Here is a 24,403-nt window from a genome sequence, read left to right as displayed (position 1 = left end):
AAAAATTAATGTCATAGAAAAGTGAATGAATATATTTTTTGGATAATAAACTTATTTAAATGGTTCCACATAATTAATAGAAATTTGTACAATTTAATTTGTAAATTTGCTATTTGATTGGAAAGGTGCTCAAGTTTAATAATAATTTGCAAATATGCAATTTGATCTGAAATTTGGGAAAGATTATTGTTCATTTTGATCCAAAATTGATGATATAGTTGTTGAATATATATCGGTTTATTAAATTTTCGTAGCACAGTAAAATTATGCACCGTGGGTCTATGGTCTTGCTATAATTTTCGTATTATAAGATTTTGCTTTAGTTGCATCATAAATTGTTGAGAATTCGTAATTACTGAAAGGGACTTCAACGGTATTGTTTAACCTTTATTTTGGAAAGTCGTTTACCATTTCAAAGTAACATGCTTGCAAATTTAAAATTTTAATTCGTTACTATTAACAAATTTATTTAACGGTTTCATTTAACCTTTATTTCTAAATTTCGTTAACAATTCCAAAATAACACACTTACAAATTTAAATTTATTTAACGGTTTCATTTAACCTTTATTTCTAAATTTAATTAACAATTACAAAATAACACACTTACAAATTTAAAGTTTTATAGGTAAAATACGTACTTTTTTTCCGTGTGGGTTTTCGAAACACATTTTTAATTTACGAATGATTTATAACTAACAGTTTTAGAATACATTTAAAAAAATCATAAAAATGGTGGTTTTATAGCTACGAAAATTTATTAACTTCATTTATAAAAAAGTCAGGCTTTTACTAGCCACTTCATCTTTAAATAGTTCCTTGAAAATGAATGAGTGATGTTTCATATTTAGCTTTTTTTTCTACTTTTAAGTAAATGACTCGGTATGAAATTATATACTCGCCTTGTGACTTTCAGTTAATCGAGCTCAGATTTTTTAGGGAATAAGAGTTTTGCGGAGGTAATGCAAAAACACTGTACTGATATTTATAAAACTGTTTTCGGGAACTTTAGCTTTGTATCAGATTAATTAGATTAAATTTAGTTTTTATCAAAAAACTTATCATGAAAATACTGTAAATTACGTTTGTTTTAGGGAGCTTGAATATTTTTTTGGCGTGTACGCGGTAAAAAATTCAGTACCAAATTACGCCATAACGTATTGTTACTTATGAGTGCATCAATCGTAAAATGTATTTTACATTAACTGTCATTTTTCCCTTCAAATATTATACAGCAAATTTTGCAGTAATATTTTTAATAACAAAGATTCGAGGATTTTACGGTAATTATTACTGAAAAAATTGCGTTTCATCATATTTTTAGTTCCATAACATTTTCCAGTAAAAATGGATTTACTGTAAAAAGTACCAGCCCCCAGAGTGCAGTAATTTCATCTGAAATATTTTACAGTGTATAATATAATTACGTTTTATCATTTGGGTCGTTTTTTAGGAAGTTTATTTAATTTCTTTTAATTTTTGGTAAGGAATTTCTGTTAATTAAAATCATTTTATTTATATGCTGTAAGGACTTTTTCAAGAATAAAATTCTGCGAGGCTGACAAAAGCAAGAAAAATAATTGGGGACTTGCCACTCGAGAAGAAGGCAATCACTTATTCACAGACAACACATGAACTATGACATCATCTGACCATTTTTAAACAAGACGAGTTAAAGTCGATCTAAGTTTCTCCACATAAGTTAGAATGTTAATTAACGTGAAGTTAAATACAACGCCGTAGCGCATATCGAAGTTCTTAATATACAATTCTTTCCCGTCTACGTCTTTTACTTAACTTTTTTATTTATTTTATTGTAACTGTGATAGTTTTTTGTACCTGTTTTTTGTACTATTAGCTTGTTTATGTTCTACGTGGCTTTATGCATGTCTTTGTGTTAAGTTATAAATATATAGAAAAAAAATTAAAATCCTTGTGGAAGAAGCTTTGTAAAGATATATAGAATGTGTCAGTTTAGATAATTAATAATTAACGGGCTTGACTTGCTCTAAATTGAAAGGAAAGAACAGTTGCTAACGTAAACAAATGCACGTTTTAACAGTATATATTTTTAGAGCGGAACGATAATGGGTTTTCTTAGAGGAAACGCAAATTGTTTTTAATGTACTTAAAAATGCTGTTTATTAAATAAATAAATAAATTGTACAATTGTCTTTACTATTTTCCATTGCACTTAACTAATTTTTAATTAAACTATTGGTGATCTCTCTAGTTTAAATCCAGGCCACCGGGCTGTTTCCTGACATCTACAAAATATTTTTATTGAATCAATAAAAAATTTGCTTATGGAAAAAATAACGCAGTTTTTATCTAGAGTTAGAAATATTAATTAACAAAAAAATAGCTGATAGGTATTTAAAAAAAAGTTGTAGATAAAAATTAGGCAGTCCAAAATTTTGTTTAAACACCTAAAACATTTTTTAAGCTCTTAAAAACGCATCAAAACTTCAATATTTTTTCAAAACTGTAATAAATCTGTAAATGTAATATTTTAAATATTGCATTTTAATATTACATAAAACATTTTATTTTTTTTTTTTTAAAAATCACTATTTTTTTAAAAAAGTAATTGTTTTGGGCGCTTTTTATTGAGGAACTAAAAATAATTGCAAAATAATCCTTTTAAATAGGTTTTTAAAAATTTATTCATCTATTTCTTGTTCTGCTTTGATCTTCCCGGTTAAAGTCCCATGGGTAAGTGGAGTATCGTAAAGAGTTTAATATTTAAGTATTAGTTAATTAAATTTATTAGTTCCAGTTCCAGTTGAGCATTAATTACCAGGCATTAAAATTTCAGCTCACTATTTTGTAAATGATAGATACTGTCTGACCTACTAGTTTATAGAATATGCTATAATATGTAGATACGCAAAACTCAGAAGTAATTTTAAAAAAGCAAAACTTTAGACTCTCAAGTCTCTAGTTTTCGAAAAAAAAGTTTTTCTTTCCTTTAAAGGTATTAGAATGAGATATTATTAAATTCAACATTTTAATGTAGAATTTATTCACTTAATTATTGCATGAAATAATTAACATTTCTCATTTAGTGTAATTCACAAATTGATTTTGGCATTTTAGTATGTAAAAATATATATAAAGTGATAAATTCTTTATTTCCCCGCTCTACACTGTAAAAACTTCCGGATTAAATTATGGTGCGGATACTTTTTAACATAAAAATCCTTTTTATTGGAAGATGTTACGGAACTAAAAATGTGATGTATCGCAATTTATACAGTAATAATTACCGTAAAATCACTGACTTACTCAAATAAATATTCCTGTAAAAGTTACAGTATATTATTTTACTGTAAAAATAAAACTCCCCGTAAAATGGATTTTACGAATGATGCACTCAAAATGACGGTGCTTTATACCGTAATTGGATGCGAAATTTTTTACAGTGTACACGCTAAACAATAATCAAGCACCCGAAAACAAACGTAATTTACAATATTTTCATTACAATTTTTTTCTAAAAACTAAATAATCTGACAGAAAAATAAAATGTCCAAAAAATATTTTTTTTAATATCAGCACAATGTTTTTGCATTATGCCGTTATTTTTACTGTAATAATTACAGTAAAATCACTGACTAACTTTAATTAAATAAATATATTTGTAAAAATTGCGGTACTATGTATGTATCAAACAGTGTACATTATTTTATTCAACAAAACAACAAATTTAAAATATACGATATTTAAAATATAATTTGGTTTAAGATAAGTGCAAACTATACTTTCTTCATAAAATATTATAATTTTGAACAATCAATAAAAAACATTATCAACACTCATAATGTTTCCGGTCTGGATAATGTGTCTGGGATATATTCATATTCAACATTAATTAGAATACTTTTGGGAACTAATTGTCATATTTTGAGCATGAATTGCTAAATTATTAATCATATTTTTCCATAAACGTGGAAAAAAATCTCTTTATTCTTCTATTTCCAGTACTGGTTGTGCAATGCATTTAAATAATACATTAAAACAATACATTAAACAATTCACACACTGAATTTATTTTATTGCTACCTAATTTTATTATATTACATCCTTTTTGGCAACATTAAGAAAGTATGATTTTATTGTTTCTCTAAAATATTTTTCACTGAAAATAAGACACTTTAAAACCACCTCACTATGATTTCAAATTATTGATTTCTAAACATATTATTTTCCTAAGAAAGTGAACAAAGAGTAATACTTGGTTTTCTTTTAAACAAAAAAGCATTTTTCGAAATTTATTCTAAACTTTAAACACAAATTAGTATGTTACTAACTATAGTTTTTTTCCAATAAAATGAAAATATTTGTTTTTCGCAAATAATTTTTGCGCTCAAAGTAAAATGCTTTTCAAACAACTAATACATTGTTGAAAGCTTCTCATTATTCATTGCCACAAAAGATATTGTGTAACTTCGAATAGTAATTTTCTCCTTTCCATCCTGCCGAACAAATGAGTATTTTCAATTTGAATTCTATCCCAAAATTTCGATACGAACATTCCTCTTCCCTTCGTATAATTTTAATGATTCTATGCATTGACATTCGATATATTTTGATATTACATTAAGCATTAGACATACTTATTTCTCGAAATCTTTTCATACTAAGCAGTGTTTACATTTCCGTTAAATATGTAATGGTGGGCTTTATCTTCGACACCTTTAGCTATTCCTTATAGAGAGAATAAATTATATATTTGTTTTTACTATTTGATTTCAAAATGTAGCAGTCTTTAAGCTGATTTGAATAAACGAAATAGATTTTTTAAGTTTCTTCTATTATTGATTTTTAATGAGGTTTTTTTAAAAATAAAAGGGTTTTAAAGGGGAAAATATAAAGAATTTGTTTGTTGTATTTCAGATTTCATGTTTGATCATTTTTGTTGTTTAAAACATTGCTTAAAACAATCTTATTTTCTCAGTATTTTTTAAAAAATCTCTTACTTTATCTTGGTATTTGATAATTTTGTATCCCATCTCTTATTTGTATCATATCTTATAAATTATGAGTGTGCATTGACAAATGAGAACCAGAGCCTTTGGAAGGTGAACCGGGTTCGAATCCCAACGGGGCTGGTTGAAACGAATTTTGCTCATAGATCACACCGACCACGGGTTTGACGTAAAATATCCTAGTGGTAGACGAATAATGTGTCAGAATCCCCTTGTCGTCGGGCTAACCATGGTATGTTTTTCTGCTTTTTCCTCTCCATGTAACGCAAATGCGTGTTATTGCCAACAAAAAGTACCACATGACGACAAATGTCTCGCAATACTTGATCCAGAAGGTCCCTTGCCTTCTGTTGGTTCAGAATTACAAGGACACAGAGTGGAACATTGGCAGTCATAAACATTGCATTGGTTCGGCTGTTCAACGACGGTTATAAAATAAATAATTGAAAAATTAGAGTTTTAAATTGAATTACTATGTGGAATATTTAAATTTTAATATTTCTAAAGTATATACTAATCATACATATTTTTCTTTTTAGCTGTACGTGGTGCGCAACAATTTGAAATGAAACCAACCGATGTGGAGGTTAACCCTGGAGAAGCTGCCACGTTGACGTGTAAAATCCATAATCGCCAAGGCGAATGTGCATGGCTCAAAGATGGAAGAGTAATGGGAAAAATAGATGACAAGTATGACTTCATGAGGGAACCAGCGGATGGAGATTGTAGTATACGCATCCGAAGTGCAAAGATTGAAGAGGATGATGGCATGTACCAATGTCAAGTGACGCAGATATCACTCACCGAACCTACATTAACAGCCCCTGAGGTCAAGTTTACCGTTAGAGGTAAGATCTTTACATTCCTAATTTTCCGAAATTTAAATAATTTCTTTGCGATTTTTCTTATTCTAGCTTTAATTTTAACTAACTGAATACCCGTTCTTGGTGTGAGTGTGAGGGGGGGGGGTGAAGAAAAAGGAAATAAACAATAAATCGGTATTAATCAATATTACAATCATTCACAAAGCTAACAAACATATCAACACAATTAAGCTTAAACAATTCTATTTTTTATTTTTAGTTGCCCATCACGATGGCTTTATATTATCAGATTACGCAAAGCTTGTTTTCAGAAGTTCATCACACCAAAATAAAGATTGTTTGACAATGCTATTGTTTGAGGTCAACTCCTAATAATCACAAATTATCATAATCAACAATTTTTTCCGGTACTTGTGACTTTTGGTGGGATTTAAAAACCTATTTCCACGGTAGCTATAGTAGATATCTTTGTACCAATATTTGCACATTTAGTACCTATTAAAACACCAATTAACTTATTAGTAGTATCTATTGCTAAAATTAATTGAGCATCATAATAAGTCAATTTTATATGCTTTTCTCAGGATGACTAAATACCTTTTTCTCCATTAATTTAAAATTTTAAAACAAAATATTTTTTTCAATTTCAATTTGCACCTATTACTAAAACTGAGCATCAGTGGTGTCAATAACAATATGGTAATTTTCTAAGGTTCTCATATACGAATAAGAAACTTTTCTCCATTAATTATGCTTTTTAGAACAAATTTAAATTATTTTAGCAAAATTAAATTATTTTAGTCTTTGCAAAATTAAATTATTTTAGTCTTTGAAATTATAAGTAACGACACTAATATCTTTATAATCATTGTTGGAGAAAGAACTAATATTGGTATTTAATGTGAAGGTCATAAAAAATCGTCTAACTATTTTTTGCGCCATTGAGGCCTAATTTAATACCATATTAAATATTACTGTTATTGCCGTTCTAAGTACTGTGACCATAAGAAACTATTATATCAATATATTGGCCTAATACGGGTATTGTGGTAATGGGTTTCTTACCAACCTCCAATGCGGATAAATTGCTCTAGTATCATCATACTATATACATTCATAGCTCTTATTATTCAACCTTTATTTTTTCAATTATTTATTGCTTATTCCGGTGTGTCTTCGTACTATGATATTTGCCATAATATCAATCAGAAGTTCAACTCACGAAAAGAAAGAGTAACCATACATATAGTATGGTTAATCTTTCGTATGGTATTAAATTTTAAATTAATTTTATTGTTAATCAGTATTAGTATTTAAATTAGTTCATTCATTTGTTACTCATGAGGTAATTTTAGCTTGTCAGGATGAGGGTGGCAGTTCCATTTACGCATAGTTTGTTGTTGTTGTTTGTTGTTACGCATAGTTGAAATTGGGGTTAGTTTCCACTTCTGCAGTCTTCCATTTGCAAAACGTCATCCAGTTATGAATGGAAAATAATAGATATTTTTTTTCGTTATAAGTTTTAAATAGAAAACAACTTCAGTAAAATTTATAAAATGTTTAAAAAAACGTATTCATTTTTATCCAAGCCTTTTAAAATACACATTTCAGGAATTATTTTTCATGCACGTACAACAATTATTGTCAACAATGGACGCAAAATGTTTTAAAGGTCTTTTAACTGCTGCCGAAATAATATAAAAACGAGGCATTGAAATAAAAACCTTCTGAAACAAGTTCATAGATTTTTATGTCTTACAGGAAATGTCTAGACATCTTGTTTGAATAAAATTACGTTTCGAACAATGTTCGTCTATTTATTCCTTTCTGAAACATCCATTATGAAAATTCCTTTTATGAAAAAAGTTTATTTATACTGAAGCATTTTTAAGACTTAGTTTGATAAAATCAAAGTTATAGGGAATAATAATGCTTTTAACTCTGCAATTTCCTGTTGTTTTAAGGTTAACGTGAAATACAAGGTTGTTTTCGGAAGTCAGTGATCTTGTATTACGAAGATATTGATGGCCGCGGTTTTTAGAAAGGGTTTATTTTATAGCATTTACTGTTCATGTGTAGAAAAATGTAAGCATGCGTTAATTAAGTTTCAGTTGGATAGAAGAGTTGTACCCTTTTCTTTCCTTCTAGTTATTTATAAAAAAAAATTAATACGGGGAGAAGAATTATTAAAAATGGGAAGAATTATTAAAGGAATTATTAATGGGAAGAATTATTAAAAATTATATGCTATTCATAATTTTCATTTTATCATTTGTTATAAACGTTATATTTATAATTTTCAAATTATTTACTAAAGTTTGAATTAAAAATTCTATTTTAAGCCTTCATACACTGCAAAAATTCTGGATCAAATTAGGGTTTAAAGCATCGAAACTTTGGGTGCTTCATCCGTAAAATTCATTTTACAGTAAAGTCCATTTCACCGTAAATCCATTTTTACCGTAAAATATTATACTGTAATTGTAACAGTAATATTTATTTAGATAGAGTTATTCAGTGATTTTACGGAAATTATTTTTGTAAAAATTATGATATATCAGTTTTTCTCCGTTACAAAAAGTACCTATACCCTGAGTTCTAGTACATTTTGATAAACTTGATCCGGAATTTCTTACAGTGTAGTTATTAACCGAAAAATGATATGGTAAAAAAATATTTGAATGGAAATAATTAGTTTAAAGTATATGCGCAGCGCTGATTCATAATTTTCGTATCATTAATTTGGATTTTTATATTTCTTTGCTTTGCTAGTTATTTTGCTTTTATTTAAAATAAAAAATATTTTATACATTTTGGGCTGTAATGAATTATTTTCATTTATTAATAATTATTAGTTAGTGATGATTTAATTGCAATAAAAATAATATTAGAAAATTATGAATGAAACTGAAATGCCTTTATTCATTTCTGAACTTCATTGCTATTCATTAAAAAGAAATTTGCAATGTTGGTAATAAAGATAAATACTTTATAATTTTTAGGCTCGAAAATTCTCATTTTATATTATATAGTTAATATTATTATTATAATGCAACACTAATGGATACCAAAATTAATCAGTTATTAGATGGTGTTATAAAACATCTTATCATTTGATAGTTACAAGTGTAAAATGTAATTCAATTAAAATAAATACAATATCAGTAAATTGCAAAAGAAACTTTAAAAGTATTTTACTTATCCACGTTACTCGCTAACGATTGTGAAGATACAAAATGTAATGTTATCACTCATTTTTTTTTCAAAATTAAATTAAAATTAAAAAAAAATAATATAAAAAAACCAGTGAATCCTGCATTACTTATGTCTGTCAAATTCAGATGGAAGACATATTTTGAAAAAAAAAACTCTGAAAACGAATAAAATGATTTTTACTCTTCTAAATCGCGCAACACTCAAAATACCCTTTTCAATTCTCGATCGAAGGGTAAATTAACGGCCTGGGGACTCAACCTTTCGGATTTTACATCCAGAAGCCTTTTAATGGTTGCAGCCAAAAACATCTATCAAACCAAAAAATTCCCCTAAAAAGTAGCGGGAATTACTTACTTACCCTGTAGTATGAATAATTTGCATGTTTTAATGGGGCACAAAGTTGTGCTATAGGATTGGGAGTTTCAAGAGTCATTTATCACTGTGCTGTTGTTGCTACACCCTCATCCATTTACTCTACTTTATTCCAAAACTTCTTTCCTTGTATGAATAAGCAATAAGGAATCGTCAATGACATAATGTTAATGATGATCGCTCCTGGGTAAAGCTTCAAAAAATTTATTTTTAATTTTTTTCCCACTTAAGTTGGTGAGCGGAGTTTAATGCATCTTAAATTACTGGTTATAGAATCTGGTGCTGAATTTGGGGGAATATTAGGCTATTTATGTAAAATGATCTGGAGGTGAGAACTTGATGAGATTTCAGAAAAAAGAGTAATTTTAAAAGGATCATGCGTTCAGTATGTTCAACAAAAAATTAAAGAAATAAAGTTCAGCGTGCCTGTCAGTTTGTTAGAAGTATTTGTTATAAATACTAACTAAGAATCGTGGGGTTTATTAGATTATTTAATTAAAATTATTTGAGTGAGACTTAATTTTGTGAACAAATATTATCAAATGTTGTACATTCAATGTACTTAGAATGACTTTACAACCCGAACTTAGAATGAGAATACTTACTGCGTTTCCATATTTCCTGAAAGTAAATTAATTAATACAGTACTTGCTTTCAAACTTGTTAATTTGTTACTGAGAAGCGAGATTTTATTGTTTCTTAAATTACTAGCTATAGTAGAAGTTTAATATTTGTGGATATTTGTATATGTTGCCTTGTGAAAACAGTGAATTTTGAAGCGATAATAAAACTTTCACGGAAAAAAATTAATGCTCAAAATAAATGCTTGGTAATTTTAACCAGAATACGGTTAAAATTACCGAGTTTCTGACTCTATGGTAACACCAAAAAGCTTGATAATTTTTACTGAAGCTGTTTGTTAATGATTATGGTGGAATTAAGAATAAAATGTTGTTTTACTATTTGTGATAAAATTACTAAATGTGGTAAAAATTGGTAATTTTATCTTGATAACTTAGCGTGTCATAAAAACCATTCATACGGTTAAATTTAATTTTCAGTTTTGAATGTTTTACTAAGTGTATGGTGAATAAGAACTATAATTCTGAAAAACCAGAATTTCCGTGAACCGTTACCATATGAACTGGAAAAATGACCTAATTAATAGTTTAAATACCTTGTAATATGGTTTTATTACCTGGATTTTGTTGTTTTTTGTTACCAAAAATGTCACAGTATGATAATTTTACCAGAATATTTTTCTCCGTGTTTTTATTCTTTCTTTACCGAGTCCAATTCAGAATCTGTCCATAAGAAGCCGTAAATTTAACAACATCTTCAATGCGATAAGACTAATTAGTTATTGTCATTTAAAATATATCATCTATCCCCTGAAAGTTGTGTGATTTTAACAGCATTAAAGCAAGAATATATTCTCTGTTCTTTTCTTGTAGAGTAGAATGCACCATTTGTCCCTAGAAAAAGTGACTTTAATAGCAACATCAGAACACTATTGCTCCTATTTGACATAGGCTTCTAAAGTAACTCAAAACATCTGTTCCCTGAAAGCTGTGAATTGAACAGCAACAACACAACAATACAAACCCAATTATTCTTTACTTGTAAATTCTCAGTCCTCCCTAAAAATCGTTAATTTAATAAAAACAACTTGTCAAACTCCTCTTTGTTCCTAGATTGTTGTAAAAGCTGAATACGGCATTGGTTCTCAAGAAAGCATCGGTATTAAAGTTCGATCTAAGCTAAACCCCCTTACCTTAATATGATGTTGCAATCATTGAGAAAAAATATGCGAGTTTTTGACTAAGAGTACTATTAGCTTAACAATTACAAGCATAAAAACAGAAATATCCAAGCAATATTAAATTTAATCGTTCCCTTTTAAGCTATAAATATTAAACATAATTATTCTTTTTATTGCCAGATTTTAAGTGCTTATCATATAAGAAAGAGCTTTTAAACAGATGTGTCGCATAATTACATATTATTCAAGCGTCATAAAATCTGTTCGTTGTCGCATATAAAAATGGGTTTGTTGCTGAACCGCCCTCTTTGGCAAGACTTATTATAAGCTACAGGGCTTTGTATGATTTCTCTTGTATTTGAGGATGCTAACATAAAACAAAAATTGCGTAAACCATTAAAATAATTTGTTGTTGGCCTGCAGGTAGAGAATTGTTAAGTAGAAATTCCAATCTACATACTTAAGTAGAAAGTTATTAAATTCCAGACATAACTTTATCCTTTAATTTACGTTTCTACTTCAGAATCCAATACGGATTTCTCTGCTGTTTGTCTATAGTTGTTTTGTTTCTTTATTCTATTGGGGGAAAATATGCATTATTTCATTTTGATGATTGCTTTTTGGATCAATTCGAATGTATCATCCCGAAGTCTGTGATAGCTGTAATTTAATACGAATTATATTCGCAGTGTTGTGCATGCTTGTAATGAAATTTAAATTCTGTGAGTGCAGAAAAAGAATTTGATGTTATGTGCGTTATGCTAAATTGATTGTGCTGAAATATTAAACCAGTATGGTTTCGTTTTTATATAAGAATTTTTCTTCCTTTTTCCTAAAGAAAAAAAATAGATTTTTTTAAAATGTAGTTACTCTTGCTTATTTGTAAAACTTAGTGAAAATTGATATCGAATTGCAGACCATTTATTATATATCTTATATAAATTTTGTAATATTTTTATATTCATAATTTGCAAATATAATTTTTTTTTAAAAAAATAATATTGTAAAAATCTTATTAGGTTTGGAGAAAATTGTATATTACAAAAGAATTTGATTTTGGGAAACTTTATTCTTAATTATAAAAATTTTGAAGTATTGAAATTTATAACATGTTGAAAAAAAGAACAGAAAAATATTTTTTTCATTGTCAAAATTTATTTACTTTCTCAAACTACCAAATTTGTATGCTTTTCATCTTTCTTTTAAAGTGTTATAAATGAACAATTAAAAAAATAAAATTTTTCCCAATCTAACAGTTGAATTTTTTATAAGCATCAACTTATCGTAAAGGTATACTTGTAAATGTATATCGTAAAGGTATATAACAATCTAATATCTCTTGAATTGATAAAATTAAATTTTAAAACTATAGGTGATTTTATATTTTCTACATTAAAAATGATATAAGAAATAAGACGTAAACCTTAATTTTTACCTTGAATTTAGGAAAAGAACATTATTAAGTAAATAAATGAATGAGCCGTTTTTCTCAGTTATGATTCTTTTAGGCGTTATTCTTAACTGTATTATCATGATATGCAAACCAATACATAATTATTGTAATATCAATTTTTAAATTTCTAAATTTCCAGAATAACTTTGAATCTTGATATTAATAACTTATTGAGCCACACTGTAAAAGATTCAAGATCAAATTACTGTATAAAGTACTGGCGCTTTAGATGCATCATCCGTAAAAATCCATTTTACCTTAAAATCCATTTTTCCTCAAAAAATCATACCGTCATTTTTACAGTGATATTTATTTAATTAGAGTGATTCTGTGATTTTACGGGAACTTTTACTCTAAAAATTACGGTATGTCAGATTTTTTGTTCGGGAGCATGTTCCGGCAAAAATAAATTTTACGGTAGAAAATAATAAAAGTAAATTGTAACCTTGTAACCGTTATTTGTTCCGGAATTTTTTACAGTGTACTGCATTGAGTTGTACCACACTATTATGTAACGAATATTAAAACCGCTCTCCACGATGCCCCAACTAAACACCATTTTGTCTTTGCAGCAACTTTAAGCAATTTGATGGTTTAATACACTCCAAATTTTTATACAGTTTAATGTTACGCTCCTGTTTTATAAAGGAAAAATATATGTTTTTTTGTCGTATTTTGTCATGCCATGGGTTTGGCAGTTAGATTAATTAAAAAACTAACTCTCCTATTAAGTTTTCGATTCGAATTTCCTTAATAAATTTCAGTTACCCGTACAGAATTGTCCCGAAACTAATTATCTAACCTATTACTTTGCTAAACAATTATCTAACCTCTGCGTCTTTCTTTTTATGTATCTTTAATTACTTGATCAGATGTAATGAATTAATTTATTCTTTCAGAACCACCAATGCCTCCTCGCATCGAGGACAATACAAATGTCCTTCCGCCTGGGGAACCTTATCCTACCCAAGCCGGCAAATTAAAGAGATTGCACTGCATCTCCCGAAAAGGCAATCCACCTGCAAAGCTTAAATGGTTCATTGAGGACACAGATATCACCACAATGTCCAATCAGACAAACACTAGTGATCCGAACAAACCCAAGACTTCGCAAGCAATCAGTGTCCTGGATTATGTATTCCAGAAGGATCACAATGGGAAGATGTTGAAATGTGTGGCCATCCACGCTGCCTACGAAACGTTGACGAAGGAAATTAAATTGCCCCTCGAAGTGCTGTGTAAGTATTTGGAATTAAGTATTTGCGTTATTAGTGCAGCATGTCTGAGGAATAATCGTCAATGGAAATGTTGCTTTAAGGCGTTACATTTTGTGAAACATTAAATCGGAATTTGTTTGTACTAGGATTAATTAGTTTATCTATGTATTAAGATGAGAGATCTCTTTGGAGATTAATTTAGGAGAATGTGTCTCGGCAATATATCTAGCTCATGTTTTGTATAAATGTGATACGCAGTAATGTAATCTGGAAAGATATATTAATATAAGCTCTCATTAAAATATTCCTTTTATGTATCAACTTGAACTACCGGAACTGTGTTAAGTATATATAATCTTGTGTGTTGTCTAAAAGTAAATTCTTTAAGATAATGTGCTCATTTAACATATATCACTGATGATCACCATAAAAAAATGCTGATTTTATTTTCAAGAAATATTTTTAGAATTATTAATTTATGTATCTATAGGTGTGAAATGTCTAGAGATAGATTCTTTTACATATCATGATATCTTCAAACAACGTATTATGCTCTAGATTACTATAAACTATATTTTTTTTTCAAAAAAAAAATCATAATTAACTTATGCACATATACACTTGGTTATTTATTAAGTTACACTCTTATACTAAGACCTCGTTGATTACAGTAAAAGAAGCTTGATCAAAGTACGATAAAAGTTACCGGTACTTTTTTACCATCAAGAAAATAATTTAACTATAAACAAATTCATATGTTACGAAACAAAAAAAAATCTGATATGCCGTAAGCTTTACAGTAATACTTTAGTAAACTCATTGAATCACTATAATTAATTAAATATCAGTATAAAAATTACGGTATAATATTTTACTGTAAAAATGGGTTTTACGGATGATATACTTAAAATGCCGGTAATTTATACTGTAATTTGATCCGGAATTTTTTACATAGCTATTTTCTTTTTTACTGCAGTTTAAATAAAGGCAAATTAAATATTGAGTTTTAAAAGTGAAAATACTAGAATCTAGAGTAAAATATTTTTCCGACCAGTGATTAAATGCGATGAATTATGAAAAATATCTCTAATTTTTTTCCAACAGTACAATAAAGGTTGTATTTAGTAAACAATTTAATACAAACAAATAATCTTGTAAATGCATGTTTAACCGTTACATTGTTTTTCCAGGAACTATAATTATTTCATAACCTTATGCATTTCAGTTCTAGTTGTTGAATAAATTCTCCGCTCTAGAATTGTATATTATATCTTTCGCAGGATGATTTTTTTTCTACAAAATCCTTTATCAAACTAGAAATTGCATACTTTGAAAGAAAAACTCATTAATGGTGGATGAATTCTTCAGGCCTTAAAGAATGAATGACCCATTCTTATTCAAACGTATGATTCCTTCTCCTGGAAAATTACTTGGAGATACATACTCATTTTATTTCCTTACTTCTATTCAATGCAGTACAAAAGAAACCATCTGATACAAAAAAGCGCATTGATTCATTTCTCTTCTCGCAGAATTTCAAAGAGTTTTTCACCACATTCCAACCGTGGATATTTTGATTAGTATTTTGGATGCCCGCTATATAATTTAATCTAACGTTTTTTTAAAATTATTTAGTTCGGGATCTTAACTTAGGACTAAACAGAATAAGAATTCAATTTCTTTTAGTATTAAATTAGTATCATTAAATTAGTATTAGTTTAGTATCAATTTCTTTTAGTATTTAGGCTCAAATGTTATTTTTTATTCTTAAAAATAGTGCAGCGTAGTATTTAAAGAGATTAGAAATTTTTATTTTAAATGCCGAAGTTGGGTATTAAGTAAATGACTGTTTATTATCCTTCTTTGTTTTATTTAAATCAGGAAAGGTATAATTTTCTAAAATATCTCTTAGTGTGTTAGGTTAACAGTAAAAATATATAGTTTTGAAGTAAATAAGTTTTTTTTAGCGACATTCGTATTGTGTTACTAAATAAAAATTTTATCAGATAAAATCGGTGTTTCATTATTAATTCAAAATAATAGCAAACTTCTAATTGCATTCAGTTTTTTTATAATTTATTTATTTCAACATTTTATGTTAATGGCAAAGCTAATAATAGTATAAACCAAATAAGCATATGGTTTCAAATAGCTTTCAAAATATTATATGCATTTTGAAGGCATGTGGGTGTCTCTCCCACTTGCCTTCAAAATTACCCACTTTAAAGTAAGGAATCAAAAGTGTGCAATTATTAAAATCCGCATGAAACTTGGTGAAACTCATTTTAAGATAAGGGAGAAAACACGGTAGCGTCCATTTATCCCAAAAATGACGATTAGATCGTCCTCTGTTTCATTTTGAGAGTTACAAAGTTTGGAGAAATCTATAACGTGGAAAATCGGTTTGTCCCGAGAGTCATTGCACATTGAAGATGGTCCGTGCTGTAACTATAATTCCTGTCCACCTATAAATTCGTTTTTACGAGCTTTCATGAACATAAACCATTCTTCTTCCTTGATATTCATGTTTGAATAAATGAAGCTGAAAGCCAGCAGACGTCATGAATGTTTTCTTGTAATATACTGTTATTATTTAATTAGCAGACGATATTATTATTAACAGTATAATCATATTCTCATCAAATAATAATATAAAGTTGGCTGCTAACCAGCTAATAATATTAATATCGTTAGCAGTTTATTTTACAACAATGTCTGTTTGCAATGCAATGCGTATTTTATTTGCAACAGTGCTGATGAGAAACATCGTTTTATTACACAACTCGCTCAAATAATAATATAAAATCGTCTGCTAACCAACAAATAATATTAATATCGTTAGCAGTTTATTTTACAGCAGTGCTGATGAGAAAAATCGTTTTTTACACAACTCGCTCAAATAATAATAGAAAATCGTCTGCTAACCAACTAATAATATTAATATCGTTAGAAGTTTATTTTACAACAATGTCTGTTTGCAATGCTATGTGTATTTTATATACAACAGTCTGATGAGAAACATCGTTTTTTACACAACTCGCTCAAATATTTCGGTGTGGAATGCTTCTATGTTGGTGACTTCTTTGTGATTGTAAACTGCACAATCAGTGTGTCAAATTAAAGTGCAATCGAATGACTAGCATAGGAACAATCAGACAAGCATACATTCATTTTCCTTAGAATTGATATATGCATTTTTTTCTATGATTTCTTTTTAGGAGTATTTATTTTATAAAATAGATTTAGTTGTTGTTCATAAAATTTTAGTAGCCAATTATTATGTATGAAGTTAGTGGGTAATTTAAAGTTTTTATTCCGAAACGCAATTCAACTCTTTAAATAATGATCACATTTCACGTTTCGTGCCTTCCTTTTAATTAACTTCTGACTTTAAAAAATATATCATGTAAATTAGCTTTTATATCGCGTATACATTCACTTCTTTCTTAATCTAGCATCGTGGCATTTTCGTTTAGTCACTGTAGATCGCTCCATTTCTTTTTAAGCAACATTTTTTGGGATATTAATTTTAAAGCACCAAATTATTTGACATTTAGTTCTTATTAAAAATTCCACACCTTTGCTACAGAACACTAAAAAAAATTCATTTAGATGTTTTCATCTGTTGTTTTCACACAGCTTCAGTGCAACCCTTGAAATAAATGTTTCATTATTTATCTTTAGTACCTAGTATGAATTTTTATGCGCCGAAATATCTTCCAAATTTCATAAAGTAGACACAGTGTTTTTGATTCAAGTATTCATAAAGTCTTTTCTCTGACTTTTAGAGTGCAACCTGCTTTTTCTACTGGGTAAATAACAGCTGGGGAAAAATAAAATTATACTTTAACTAACAAAGGCGAATTTATGTGTGCTTTTTACAAAGATTGTTTTTTGAAATTGTTAAGCAGATGTAATAAAACTAGTATTTTTTTCATTTACAGCAAAATATTTGACTATTGATTCCATTTATAATAGATTTAAAATTTAAATTAGATTATGAGTTATTTGTTCTACACATTTTCTTAAAATATAAATATCCAAACACTGATATGCAGCTAAATGCCTGAATTGTATTTATTTCAATCTTAAAAATTCATGTTCTTTCATTTCTAAGTCTCCTATTTCAAAAGAGTTTTCCAAATAGTCAAAATCGCAAAGACATTAGATAAGCTTGCAATATTATTTCAATAATTAAGTTAAATTTTAATATTAAATTTAAATTTTATGTACAATTTAATTTGAATAATAATTTATAGGGAACATGACGGTATAGAAATTTTTCCCAAAAAACACTTTTAATTCCGGACAGCAAAAATGTGTGATCAAAATTTCTAGAACATGCTAAAATTTACCGTGTTTCTGGCTCGATTTGAAAACCAACACTTAACCATATGCGCTTTGGTAATGATTTTGGTAAAATTAACAATAAAATATGGTTTTGTAATTTGTAATAAATTTTGGTAATTTTATAATGATAAATTAGATTATGGCATAAAAACTCTTTATTTATTTATTTACAAGAAATGTAGTTACCAGACAGTATGTTAATTTTACCAGAATATTTTTTTATTGTGTAAGAGGGTTGTAGAATAGCGTTTAAAATCACCTCTAAGCCAATTTGACTTTTTTTATCTCTCAACATACAAAAGAAACAGGTAGGCAGGTTACGAAAGTTTTTTTTTCTTCATTATATAGGATAAAACTAAAATAAATTCAGTGCTTTATAACTGAGGTCAAATTAAACAGGTGGTCAACCTGACAAGCTTCTCTGTATTATGCTTTTATAATTCATAAATATTGATACAGTTATCCTTTGTTATTTATTTTATTTATTTATTTTTTTACAGATCCCCCAGACATTCACTTAGAAGGTCAACCTGTAAAAGACATCGAAGAAGGCGAAACAATATCAGTGAAGTGCGTTGCTGATGCTAACCCACAAGCGAGTGTTATATGGAAGAAATCGGGATATTCTAGTATTTATGCTCTTAAAGACAAAATTGAATTCATGCCCGTTAAAAGATCTGATTCAGGAATTTTTAGCTGCTCTGCCTCAAATGATGTGGGTCTAAGTCAAGAGCTAGAAGTTAACATAGACGTTAAATGTAAGTATCTATTTCAAACAACACTTGCTCTATAAGGGGACTAAATTTAAAATCAACTTTGATTTTACGGTATTTCTATTTCTAATAGCATATTCATAAAATGGTTTCTAAATAGCATATTTATTGCATTTTACCTGTTTAAGACGAATGTATTACGTTTTAATGAGTACTACTTACAAGACTTTTCTGCGGCCAAAGAATAAGTTATATTGTTGACATAGTACCGTTAATGTAAATTTATATTTATTTTAAGTAAAACAATTATGTCTCTCATAAATTGTTCTTGATCAAATAATAATCTGTTACAACATTTTTATGATATAGTTGAAAAATATCATTTCCCTTAATATTTTTACAAAACTAAGTGGGGCGAATTATAGATTCCACTTTGCTATTCGATTTGGGTTAGTGTTAATGGAAAAGCTTCGTGATACGAGGATTACAGCAGGTTAGTTTTAGGATTTATTAAATTAATAGCCTATTAGAAATTTTTGATTTATTATAGGCTTAAGACTAAGCCTGAGAATCCCGAATTCCGAAACTCAAATTAGTAAATTTAGTAAACGATAAAACATATGGTCTATAATCAAGTGTTTATTTTTTTTAATTTCCAAACGAATTTGATTCCTCTATTATTTGAAATTAATCGTCAATGTGAAGTAGTTTTGCATTCTTAATATCTATAAATGCATTCATTTACTTTTCTTATGACAATAAATCACCGAAGTAGGCATCTCAAGAATGTTTATTCTTTATTTTTTAATGTTTCAATGCTTTAGGACAAATTAATCTTAAAAACATTAAGAAATCGACCCTAAATTCCATTATGTGTATGTTTTCTTTTTACCCGTTCTTGAAAATCTTGTGAATTTAGAATATTATTTTTTTCCTCTGCGTACTTAAATAGTAGGCTTAAGATATATATATATATATATATATATATAGTTAAATTCTAGAATGCATACTTTGATGATTTATTATTAGGAAACAAAAATAAAGTATAAGCCTACGTACAAATGCAAAAAATACAAACAATGCAAAATTTATATATATATATATATATATATATATATATATATATATATATATATAAAATTTTGTCATGGTTTTTGTTTTTCATTTTTTTGCATTTGTACGTAGGCTTATACTTTATTTTTGTTTCCTAATAATAAATCATCAAAGTATGCATTCTAGAATTTAACTTAATTTTAACGACTCCATCTTAAAAGTGCGAAGCAATTGTCACTGAAATTCATTGAGTGAATGGTTGATAAAATTCTAATTATTTTTGCTCCTTCAGGAAAAAAAAATTGGACCTTATTTTTTGTATATTACAATAAGCTTAAGAACCCGAATTTACTTAATAGCATACATTACAAAATTTAGTCAGCAAATTAAAAGTAAAAAATTACTTGTTTATCATGCAATTTTTTAATGAACTTCACCCAACCAGTTTTGTAAATTAATTATAAGCAGTTTCTTGCATTCTTAGTATTCTTGCATCCGTACATTCACGTATAGTTTTGCTTCAGAATAATAAATAATCAAAACATGCAATGCCTGATAGTTTCTTTATTTTTGATAAACCCATCTTGAAAGCATAAAGTATTTGTCACTAAAATCCATTTAGTGAATGTTTGATAAAATTATATGCTTTCGCTTTACTCCTTCGTGAAAGTCTAGTGACTTTGGACATTTTCTTCTCCTTTTTTTCTTTTGCATAATTGATTTCCCGCTAAGAGCTTTTTCTAGTTTTTATATGACTTTCGTATTTAGCAGTTGAAAAATAATGTTTTTGAAAAGGAAAAATGTTTCTAAGGCTGTTATAGTATTAAAATATATGAAAAAAATGAAGGAATGGGAAATAAGGAATTTTTCCATTTCCTTTAGTACAAATGTTGTTTTTTTGTGCTTAAAAACCTATTTTATCATTTTATACTGAAATTAAACTTACATTTTCTGCTTAAATGTCTCAGCATAACTGACATATTTTTTGAGATGTCATGAATTTTTGAATAAAAAATAATATGTAGTAAGTGCCATTGTCTGTTTCTTGAGGTGATAAAAAATGATAAACGACAAAGCTTGAATTTGGAACTGTTTTTCCATATAAATATTTAAGTATTAAATTGGAATGTGTAAAAATAATGCATATATACGATTAAAATAAAAAGTTAAGTCTTTTAATTTTGAAATTTAATTGAATAGTCATTATTTTACTTTGCTTTTGAAAGGAATTAAATACTTAAAAATGAAATATTGCTATATGTTTTTTATTTTTACTTTTGTAAGGATAGTATGTTTTCTAAAAAAATATAAATAAGTTAAAAATATCCTATTGTTCTTTGTCTAAGTTATGAGTTATTTTCTTGATGTAAAAGTATTTAGTAATTAAAAACACTTTTTACGCATAATAAGCAATAATGCTGTACAACAAGATGAGTTATTTATTGTAGGTGGCCTCCAAAAATTTTATAAATAAATTTAAAAATCTTATATTACGTACCTTAGAACTGCATTAACTTTAAGTACACCTTATTTTAATCTTTGCTCTCACATCTACACTGTTAAAACAGAAATTTCTCGGAAAAAATTGTTAAATAACAATTTATTTAATTGTTTTACCATATTTGCGTTAGTTACTTGCTAATTTGTCACTCTCATGACCCGTTGGACGGGGGTTCCAATCATAGCGTTGGTACAGCAGTATTTTTTTCCCCATTCCTACAGCACGTAAAGAATTTCGATGTCTAGCTCTCCCCAATTGGTGACCCTTGACTATAAGAAAGCAAAACTCCCATTAAAACGTAAATGGTAGCAGAAAATAGCTGCAAGACGAAACTAGTCCCATTTTTCTTATCTCTCCCGATTGAAGCCACCAAATAAACTAAAAATTTCAGTTAAATTTCATTTTTATGTTTTTGAAGCCATGCTAGTAAATGGTTTTTAAATGGTGACAAATGCTTATAACTTTGTATACATGGTTTTTTAATCCTACCAGTTGAAAATAATTAAATCATAAAAAGTTTTTGGCCGTAAACTTAACGATTCATCCGATAGACAAACAGTCGCCGATTATTTTAACGTAATTTTAAAATGAAAATTCGAACAGTGTAAAAGACAATAGTTTTTGTTTGTAGATTTATATCTTGTCAAGAAATTGCTGGTTTTTACGGTGAAATTCAAGAATTCTGTTTTAAAGACAAAAGCTGCCGTGTTAGAACAAAATAGTTTTTGATTTTTAGTGAAACTTCCCCCCACGGTTACATGAATTGAAAAACTATGAAGAATTCCAATCGTTAACTATTTATTAATAATCCTTTTGAAAGGGTACGCTTTAAACGACTTCTTCAACTTTTTAAAAGGTTTTTATGGGGATTATAAATACACTGAATCTAGTACAGCTATGAAACAGTATCATCTGTAGTCTTGATTTGTATCCGAGCAACATCTGTGGTCATTTATAAGAATCGTATGATTAATATAATCTATTTATTATAATACGATGTAAAGCATTCGCCTTTAAGAGCTCATTGTGCTCCAAAAAGTGGTTTCATGTAGGTTAAAGCAGCACAATTTTATTGGTCAGCATTCCAAACCGACCTAAACAAACTGATACCCATCGATTTTAAGCTGAGTGAGTTTCTATCCACCACCGGGGATTGAACTTCTGTTTTTCACAATAATTGATAAGCGTCGTAACCACTAAGCCATCGCAGCCAAACAAAAAATTAAAGCGATTTAATACATTGCAGTGAAAAATTATATATTGTTTATAATAGTTATTTTTTAAATAACTTACCATAGGAGTCTAGTTTTGCAATTTAAGTAAAAGATAAACTAAAGAAGGTGTCATATTTAAACGATAATTCCTTTTCGATAACATTAAATATAAATAATCGGATATGTTTAACGTGGAAACTAAAAGCATTCATTATTCATCTTTTTATTTGCAGTTAAACCTCAAATTTTGAAAGTTTCTCCTAATCCAGGAGCCAAAGTAACCGTGTATCACAATACAACTTTAGTTTGTGAAGCTGAAGGAAATCCACCTCCGAAGTAAGTTATTTTAACTAATTTCTGGTAAGTTATTTTACACATAGTAAGCATCATATATTGTACCAAAGATGTATGTGTGCAGTTAGCATGTTCTTAAGATGTTTCGCATTTAGAAATTTAAGTCAATGACTATTGTATTCCGCATAATTTTGAAAATATGAAACACAAATCAGGCAAAAAATTAATAATTTTAAAGATATGTATGTTAGCAAAGCAGCACTTCATCAGGAAACACGCTGTCTGCCAACATACAGGAGCCTTTCTGTTGTCAATGGTAATACCAAAAACTAACTGTGCCCTGAGGCCCCATAATGGATAAACAAAATAAGAAAAAGCAGTTAAAAAAACAAACATTGAAATGCAAATGCAATTAAAAATTAATGAAATACAAACACAATTCAAAAGTACACAGAGTAAGTCCTAATGATGAAGCACCCACTTATAAGAAAAATAAATAAAGATAAAGTTAAAGTTAGAATAATCTAATCAATATAAAATATAAATTGCCGAATCTTTAGAAACTTAAGAAATAAATCAAGTCCTGACCCCTTTCGAAATTCTTGAAAAATAAAGCAAAAACTTTCAAGGAGTAAAATTTCAAAAAATAAATTTAATTTAAAATAATGCAACAAATGTACTTTTATCTTAGCAAACAATACTAAAATTTGATTCCGAAAAATTCTATTTCAAAGTCTTTTTAATAATTGACATAAAAAAATTTCAGCATCAATTTTTAGGTTCTACTCTAATTTTGTATTAAAGTATATTTCCTTAAAAAATATTTTTCGCTTTTAAATTTTAAATTATCATTTGAATAAAGTTTTCTTTGTCTTCTAATTCCTTGTCCTTTACAAGGTATTCATGGTTGCAAAAAATGGGAGGTGATCCCATTGCATGGCAACAAAGAGGAAATACAGCAGTTCTCCATATTCTAAATGTAACCTATCAATATCAAGGGCAATATGTCTGTGAGGCATCCAATATGATAAATGGGCATTCATACAAATCTACATCTTCGGAAATCACACTTGATGTTACGGGTAAGTCTTAACAACATTATATAAAATATATAAAATTATTTACAATATGTATCAAAAATATTTTGCTGTGCCAAGTGCAAAAGTGTTTTTTTTTTTACGAATTTTTATTTCAGGGAAAAAATTTATTTTAGTTCTCTTACGATTGACAACTATATCTCTAACAACTATATCATCAGCACAAGTCGGTTTTGACTCGTTATCTCACATAATGTATCAACACAATAGATAACTATTCAAGAACGCGCAAAAGCAAATTCCATTGAATTATTTTACGATAAAATTGACTTAATTCTCGACCGTGTTTCCTATTCTCAATGGTAAGGAGCATTATTTACAGAGGTAGTTCCAACTTCAGGTAAAAG

At 28.0% G+C, this 24,403-nt stretch overlaps 1 protein-coding gene across 3 annotated transcripts in view; it reads left to right on the top strand.

Moving 5' to 3' along the window:
• Positions 1-24,403, top strand: part of LOC107449243 (irregular chiasm C-roughest protein) — a 265,730-nt gene that overhangs the window by 197,743 nt on the left and 43,584 nt on the right. For all 3 annotated transcript variants that reach the window (XM_016064723.4, XM_071184650.2, XM_016064724.4), the window contains exons 2-6: positions 5,530-5,838; positions 13,517-13,855; positions 18,685-18,942; positions 22,899-23,001; positions 23,857-24,041. In XM_016064723.4, the coding sequence (XP_015920209.2) occupies positions 5,530-5,838; positions 13,517-13,855; positions 18,685-18,942; positions 22,899-23,001; positions 23,857-24,041 (1,194 nt within the window). The remainder of the gene's footprint in view (positions 1-5,529; positions 5,839-13,516; positions 13,856-18,684; positions 18,943-22,898; positions 23,002-23,856; positions 24,042-24,403) is intronic.

This window comes from Parasteatoda tepidariorum, chromosome 10 (genome assembly GCF_982258835.1).
Source record: "Parasteatoda tepidariorum strain Cologne lab strain chromosome 10, Ptep-v5.0, whole genome shotgun sequence".
NCBI lineage: Eukaryota > Metazoa > Arthropoda > Arachnida > Araneae > Theridiidae > Parasteatoda > Parasteatoda tepidariorum.
Note: the sequence above shows the minus strand (reverse complement) of the source record. Positions and strands in the feature narration are given on the sequence as shown.